The sequence below is a fragment of the Cryptomeria japonica genome, chromosome 10 (genome assembly GCF_030272615.1).
Source record: "Cryptomeria japonica chromosome 10, Sugi_1.0, whole genome shotgun sequence".
Classification (NCBI taxonomy): Eukaryota; Viridiplantae; Streptophyta; class Pinopsida; order Cupressales; family Cupressaceae; genus Cryptomeria; species Cryptomeria japonica.
Genome location: NC_081414.1, coordinates 94,800,572 through 94,808,864, shown reverse-complemented (window position 1 = coordinate 94,808,864; position 8,293 = coordinate 94,800,572). Strand labels below are relative to the sequence as shown.

The following is an 8,293-nucleotide window of genomic DNA, read 5'->3' as shown; positions in this document are numbered from 1 at the left end:
TTGTTTTAAGCACCAAATAAAATGAACCTAACTTGCAAGGAAGTAAATTTGTTGTGTTCAATTTTTAAAGCACCAAATGCAAATGATCCTAATCTTGCAAGAAAACAAACTTGTTTTGTTCAATGTTTAGAGCACCAAAATGGAAAAAAAATTTAACTCTTAGCAACAAAAAGGGTTAGTTTTGAACACCTGCACAAGAAACGAACAATTAGGAAAAATCGAATTTATGGTGGGCTTCTACAAGCCTAACAAATTTCAATTTTTTGGTTACAAGATCTTTTTTACAACGTTCTGTTACAATAGAGCCACTCTGTGTTTGAACAGAAGCGCTATTTAACACAAACGCGCTAATACAGACACAATAACGCTAAAAGTAAAATTTTGACAGCAAACGCAATAGTGCTAAAACAAGCATAAATGTGTCAAAACAATAACAAAAGCGCTGAATAAAGGTTAATAGCGCCAAACTTGGTACATTAGCGCTATTGTAAAAACAATAGCTCTAGAATGTCAAATTGCAATAGCGCTACAACGCGATCAAAAGCGCTAAAGCGCGACCTGTGTGTCAAGTTCAACATTCAAACAAGTTAATTGTGTCAAAAAAAAAGTTGTTTTTAGGTGTTTGGATTCACGTCGAATTCACCAAATGATGGTCTGCAAAAAGGACAAGGTTAGGATAAACAAACACCGAACAAGAAACAAAAAGAGTCAATTGTTAGATGTTAGAAAATCATAAATTAAAAACTATCCTAAGCAAGCATATCAAGAAAGACACTACTAAGCAAAAAGAAAGCTTAAGGAATCTACAAAAAGCAACTAAACTCCTCCAAATGCTCTCTACCATGCTGGTAGTTTCTCCTTCCTTGTTCCTCTCCTCTCCAAGTTCCAAAATAGTGTAGCTCTCAGCAGCTTTTTGCACTATGGATGCTTATGGAGATTCAAGATTAAAGTATTTGCTCTAAATATGAATGAAAAGCTAATACTAGATGCTATAGATACTAAGATGATTTGTTTTAAACCAAAATGACAATTATATGAGTTTATTATGCTAAAATGCTCTCTAAAATTCACTATAGATTAAATGCATACAAGTTTTCAGGATCTGGATTATGAAGAAATGGGCTCTATTAATAGGAAAAATGGAGCAATGGATGGTTGAGATTGAGTAATCTCAACAAGGGTCAAGATTGAATGATATTCAATCCATGTGAAGGATTTTCAACCCAATCCCAGAATGACAAGTGTCAATGTGAGATAGGTTGAGAGGAGAGGGAATAAGCATTAAATGTTTGACATGACCTGAAGGTTAACTTGGGGGTTAGGGTCAAGGTTGGGTTGAGTGAATAAATTATTTATTCAAAGAATAAAGCTTTTATCCAATGGATAAACTCTTGTGCAAAGGCAAAAAGGATAATCATGGTCAAAGCAATAAATGCTTGAGGAGACACATGAGTGCAAGTTGAAAGAACCATAAATGGTTATGTAAGAGCCATAAATGGTCATGTAAGAGCCATTAGTGGTTTGGAAGACTTTGAAGGTTAAATTGTTGAACACACAAAGCAATAAATGATTTTCAAAGACTTTGAGGTCTTTGAGAAGTGACTCCAAGTTGCTTAGGAATGTGACAATAATTAGGGGATGGATTAGGTTAATTAGGAAGGGCTTAGAAGAATCTAGAAGGGGGTTAGGATTGCAAGTGGGTTTGGTGGGTGAGGGAAAATAGGATTTTTAATTTAAAATAAATTAATTTATTTCAATAAATGTGTGCCAGTTGCATTTGTAGGAAAATGCAAGTGGGGGGAGAATAAATGATTTAAATAAATGTTTTATTTAATTTATTTAAAAGAGGAAAAGGGTTAAATGAAATAAATAGGATTTATTCATTTAATTGATTGTGAGTTTGGTTTAATGAATTAATTAAAATAAATTCAATAATTTATTTAATTAATAGAAGAATATTTTGAAGGTGAATTAATTAAATATTAATTTAATTAACTGATGGCTAGTGGATTTTTAATCAAACAAATAGCAAATATTCATTTAATTAAATTGAACAGATTTATGTGACTACATCTGTTATTCCGGTATTTGGTTTATGTATTCCGGTAATAAAGTTTTAATGCTTAAAGTTCTATAATTTGTTGACAACTGATCCACCCCCTCTTTCAGTTGTCCACCGGTTATCTGAGTTGTCTAACAGGTAATAGGTTGACTAGAGGTTGGGATGGAAGTTTTGGAGGTGATAGATTAGCTAGAGGTGAATGCATTATGTGTAGGATTTTGAGAATTAAAAGGTGGAGATGTGGAAGGAACTTGTTGGACAATATTAGACACATCAAAGTCAAGGGGTAGTTTAAAGCCTAGATTAAATAGCTTAAGGAGGTAATGCTCATGATTTTTTTGAAGGAATCAATGTATTAAATCCATAGCTTGTTGGTCTTGGGAAAATTCCTCTAAGAAAGACTCATCATAATTATATTCTGGAGGAACGTGGAATGAAAATGGGAATTTGTTCTCTAGGGGGACTTTATGGATAACCTCTTCAAAGAGGATATTGACAGATGTAGAATTGGGAAAATTATGAGAAGTCATGGTTTTCATAGTTTGTGACCTAGTGGTAGGCATAGACCTTAGGGTGATGGGAAATGACATTTAGGATGGTGTGGTAAAGGATAAACCTTGGGTGTTGGATTTGAATTTGGATTGGAAAGATGATGGGTACAACTTAGCAACACTAGGAAAAACCAAAAGGTACTAAATGGATAGCTAACCAAGAATGTTTCAAGTGATTTGAGATCCTTAACAAGGAGTTGATTGGGAATACTTAGGTTGCGGAGTCCCCAAGAAAGAGTAGATCAGATAAGATAACTTGGGTTAGACAGTATCCAAGATAGATTGGATAAATGATATACTAACTTAGGTTGGATATTTCATAAGCTAAGTTCTAAATAAAATATCAATAAGGATCAAAGATCTAGATGAGACCTTCAACAAACCTGATTTTTGTGTGTAGATGGATATGGATATGCACTTGGAGAAGAGGATAGGTGAAACAATTTTTGTGCCTTGCACACACACCCAATGTTGAGGATAGGAACCCCCTTTCTTTTTACTTTTCTTGCCTTTTGGCTTGTCATTTCCAGTCCTTTCCCTCTGAGGGTTTTTGAGTGAGTTTTTTCTTTTAGGTCCTAGAGGCCTAAATTTGGTTGAGTCATTGCCAAGATTGAAAAAAAAAGTTGTTGAAAATCTAGTACAAAAGACTAAATGTTAATAAATTGTGCCAAAAGTCGAGAAAATTTCAAAAGTTAGGGAAATCCATTTTTTTAGACTGTCTTGTTTAGACTTTGAGGGTGTGCCTTTTAACTATCCTTTTTAAATATATATAGTATTATCTTTTTTATGTTTTTTATTAAGGGTAAAATAGGTTTTGAAGGGACTCGAAATCTTGTACAAACGGGTTTTGTAGGGATCTGAAACCCACTTACAAAACGCTACTAACAAATAAAACACATGCAAACAATAGCCAACCAACAATCCTAGAGATACAAAACTAGGAAACTGACTATTACAACCTACCAACCATTATTAGAAAAAACAACAATCCAAAAGATACAAAACTAAGAAGTCAATTGATACAACATCATGGTCGTGGCCATAAAACAAACCAGCATATATAAACAATGAGCCCAAAAGGAATCAAGGAAATTATCTTTTTATGTTAATAAAATATTAACTAGGATTTATTCATTTTTTAAAAATTATTGATTATTTTAATGGAGAATTTTTTTTTATCCACAAAGAACTTCGAACTATTTGATATGGGAGCATGAGCTTTTAGACTAAAACCTCTTTGCCTAAGAGTCAAGGACTAAGGGGTATCCATTCCGTCAAATTCATCTAGGGTAAGAGTCAAGGACTAAGGGGTATCCATTCCGTCAAATTCATCTAGGGTAAGAGTCAAGGACTAAGGGGTATCCATTCCGTCAAATTCATCTAGGGCACAATCTAGATCTCAAACCCTTGTAATGCGGTGGTCTTGCACTCATATCCATTCCATCAAATTTGCTTAGGGCACAATCTAGACCTCATCCCTTATGATATAAATCTTGGTGAGTTTGGTGAGTTCATTAAAACCATTTAACTTTAGCGACACAAAGATTGTAGAATTATATTTCAAAACGAGATAAGATATTTTTATTTTGATACAATAAAAAGAAATAATCAATTGTGCAAATAGCTATCCTTTAAGGTTTATTTCTGTAAACCCTATGAGTTACCGACCCTTGATTTCACTGGAAATTATGTCCTTCCCATGTGTAGTCTTTCTTCGGAGAGTTAGTCTTACCCAGATTCCACAATTCACTAGATTCGTGATTTGCTGAGATTTTGTGGAACTCATTAAAAATTATGTGTTGCGTTGAACTTGTCATTGTGCTACTTTTAAGGATCACACACTTAAAAGCACAGGGTGTCTGGGTAGAATAATTCTTTAATCTTATTTTCTGTTACTATTTTGAATCAGTGTCATTTGCCAAACAGAGTATTAATTTTGGTGCTGATTTTAAGCCAGTAATCCTCCAAACTGCATAATTTTATGTCTAAGCTCAACCATTTCCTACGCTAAAACACAAACACCATTGACGCGGTTTATATGATAACTGTCCACGAATTGGATGGCGATTATAGATAGAGTTGCCAGCTACCCATACACTAACTGGCAAATTCCACCACCTGCAAATTCTTTGATACCCAAAGTTATCCTCATGTTGAAGTGAGTTTGAGTTTTTCAACCCTTGAACAAATATGGCAATTGTTTCCCCATATTATCCTCCACCTTTTGCTATTTTTTCTAGAAGGCTACATTCTAATGCAATTGTGGGTCACCATGTAACTCAATGGAGTTCAGTATAGAGTCTAGACATTGGTATTTCTGACACTCTTTTGGGCAAAACAAAGCTTGGACTTTGGTAAAATTTCTTGCAGTTTTCAAGGATATCTTGAGGAAGTGTATTCTGTCCTCAAGAGGCCATGCCAAATTCTGATTACAGGTTTGTTTCTTCAAGCTGGGCAATCTATGTGCAATGTGTTGCTTTATCAGAAATTTTCAAGTATTTGTAGTTTTTTTTTTCATGTAATCTTCTAAACAATTTCAACAGATACTCATTGAAATCAGGTAGGTCAGAGCATTTTGCTCTTATGAATCTGAAAACAAATCTTGTTTGAGATCTGGGGAAATTGTGAAATGTTGTGTAGTTTATTGATACAAATTTTTGAAGTAAGCTGTGTGTTTTTTGATCGACATTTCAGATCATATTCAGTGATCCATCATCAGGAAGAAAAAAACAGTAACAGATTGGGTATAGAGTCTTAAAAAGATTGTCTAAGACTCTATCTGGAATTCGTCACTGCTTTTTCCTTTCTGATGATAAATCACTGAGTGTGAACATACACAACTTACTCCAAAAGTTTGTATCAATAGATTGTGAAAAACTTATACCATTAATGTTGTGTAATATATTTCTTGTGTTTATTAAAATAAAAAGGCATATAACATTCACAAGATCAATTATAATCTGTAGAACAACGTACCCTGTTATTTTTACTTTTAATGTTACAGTTTTAAAAAAAAATGTTTTTCTCTATATTTGAACAAAATGTAACTGATTTCTACATCAAATCACAAATAATCAGTCCCTTGTAGAATAGATGGCAAGTTGTGAATTAACAAACTCCTGTTAAGAAACCAGAGCAGATAGAAATACATATAACACCAACAATTAATAACAGAGATGCCAAAGAATACACCAGATTTACATGGTTTATCAAAGATTGATTACTTTTATTAATCGTATAAATACGAACAAATAATAACAGAGATACCAAAGTATACAACAGATTTATATGATTTATCAAAGATTGGTTACTTTTTTTAATGACAGCTAATACATAAAAAATTCATGGAGACAAATGTTACATTCCCCAATTTGTATAACTCATCAGTGCAGACAAAGAGATCAAAGAAAGGCAGGGGAAACGAAACATTTGCTGACTAGATATTGATCCACCGGACTTCACATTCCAACAACTTCCACATTATAATTATTGATATGAGCTTAAAAAAAAAATTTATCACTAGAATGTATTGTATTTTGATCTCACTATCATACTAAAATATTGTACAGACTTTTTAACATAAACATTCTTGATAGGTTGTTCCAGCGTTAGTTTACTAAAAGTTACGTTAGATTTTGCTAGATTTCCGTTATTGCATTAAATTCCATTCTTGGATGATTTTCCAATGAATTGATAGAATTCTTTATATTGAGCCATTCACAGAATACATATCAGATGGGATTTTCTGTTTGAAATGACAATTTCCCCAAACATACAGGTGGCAAAGTCGGTTTTGAAAATGGATTCTGAGGGAAATGAGGATGCTGAAATTGGAGTCCACAAAATTGTGGAAAATTTGAACCTCATAAATGAAGTCCAGAAAAAGTTGGAAGCACTCCAGAAAGAAGAACCATCAAATCAGATGGCAAAGGATCAAACTCACATCTTGAAAACAAAAGAGCAACTGGAAGATATGTTTCGCCAACTTGAAACAGTTGAGGTATGATTTACCTTATATTCCTTTTAAGTAGAATATTGATTGTTGTGTTACATTTCTGAATTTAATTGTGTAGAATTTATTTGCATGAATCTTTTGGATCACATTCCATGATTCACTATCAAGATGACAGAGTTGTAGAGAGAAATTATTCCATCACATCAGGATGACAGAGCTGTAGAAAAAAATAATTCCATCACATCAGGATGACAGAGCTGTAGAGAGAAATTATTCCATTACATCAAGATGCTATTCCATTGATATTCCATTCTGATGATGGATCATGGAGTGTGATTCGAAACATTAATGAAATATTTTTTTTCTACAACTCTCTTATCTTGATGGTGAATCATAGAATGTGATCCGAAACATTGATGCAAATAAATTCTACACAGTTGAAACAAGAAACATAGCACAACAATTATTATGGACTGCAGAAATCTAATATCTCAGAATCCTTGGTATGAAATGTGCAGGAAGTGAGCTCTGCTTTGCAAGAATTGAAAAAGAGGGTGCATGAAGAGATTCTGAGCTGCAAGAACTATATAGACTGTAAATCATCACTGAGGAGATCAAGCTGGGATCTTGAATCTTTGCTGGGTACATCAGGGAGGAAAAGCTGTGACATTCAAACTGAGTTAGGTTTGTCAAGAGGAAATGGCTTTAGTATTGAATTTGAAGCAAGGAGGAGAAGCCTTCAGACTGAATCAGAGCCAGAGCAAGATAAGATTTTGACAAAAACTGTAGATCCAGGATCTACATCTAAGCATAGACAAAGGCGTGTACACTTTGTGCAAATGGATGATCTTGACTCTAAAAATGCTATAGTATCTGTGCCCTGCTCCATTAATAGATCTCAGTCTGTGAGGGCCTCAGATTATTTGGAATCCATGGATTCTAAGGAAAAACAATTAGCAGGTATTGTAGACCCTACTTAGAATCACTCAGTATTATTTCCGAGAAACATTTTTCTAAATATTCTTGTAATGCATTGCTGCAAATTGCAGCTTTCAACTACCAGAAGACATCACCAGTACCAGAAATCAGTCAAGTGGGTGAGGCTGAGGCAAAGGGCAATAGAGATTTGAAGAGGTTTTCCAGATGTGTAAATGAGGAGGAAGAAAATGAAATAACTGTGCAAGGGAATCATGGGCATCCATTTATGAATGGAGATTCAAAGCAATCAGCCAGAGGACACGGTAAAAAGAAGAAAAACCTTGCTCACAGGTTGTCTAAGATTTTTACAACATGCGCTGTTTGTGGGTTTGCTCTATTTTTGTCCAAGTCTTTTGGAAGATGCGTTCTTTGTAAGTCCAAGAAAGAAACCAAGAAAATCAAGCAGAAACACTGGGAACTATAAAATAATATGTAAAGCGTATTTTAACTATGGGGTACTATATTATGTTCATGAAATTTGAGGATAAATCCAACTCTATTTATTAATGAATTGAAAGATTTTTTTTTTAAATAAAGTTCAGGATACGAGCGAATGCATATAAGCAAATGTTTAACATAGTTCATTTTTTAATTTTAGAATTTAATGAAAAAGCTTGTTTTGGGAGGTAAAAAGGTACATTTTTAGATTCTATGTAGAATCAGAGTAAATTAAGATGAAAATTTAAGGTGATAAGTTCAAATGTAACATAAAAAAATTAAGCCCAAACTTAAATTCTACTCACTGCG

At 33.6% G+C, this 8,293-nt stretch overlaps 1 protein-coding gene across 1 annotated transcript; it reads left to right on the top strand.

Moving 5' to 3' along the window:
• Positions 1–4,372: 4,372 nt before the first annotated feature.
• On the top strand, positions 4,373–8,057 carry LOC131052615 (uncharacterized). The gene is made up of 4 exons (XM_057987222.2): positions 4,373–5,048; positions 6,392–6,613; positions 7,087–7,528; positions 7,618–8,057. The coding sequence occupies exons 2-4, from the start codon at positions 6,413–6,415 to the stop codon at positions 7,968–7,970; spliced, it is 996 nt and encodes a 331-aa protein (XP_057843205.2). The 5' UTR covers positions 4,373–5,048; positions 6,392–6,412; the 3' UTR covers positions 7,971–8,057.
• The last annotated feature ends 236 nt before the right edge of the window (positions 8,058–8,293 follow it).

Coding starts and splice junctions, on each gene's coding strand:
- LOC131052615 (XM_057987222.2), top strand. CDS start 6,413: ATGGATTCTGAGGGAAATGAGGATGCTGAAATTGGAGTCCACAAAATT. Junction 6,614..7,086: donor GCCAACTTGAAACAGTTGAG/GTATGATTTACC, acceptor TGAAATGTGCAG/GAAGTGAGCTCTGCTTTGCA. Junction 7,529..7,617: donor TAAGGAAAAACAATTAGCAG/GTATTGTAGACC, acceptor TGCAAATTGCAG/CTTTCAACTACCAGAAGACA.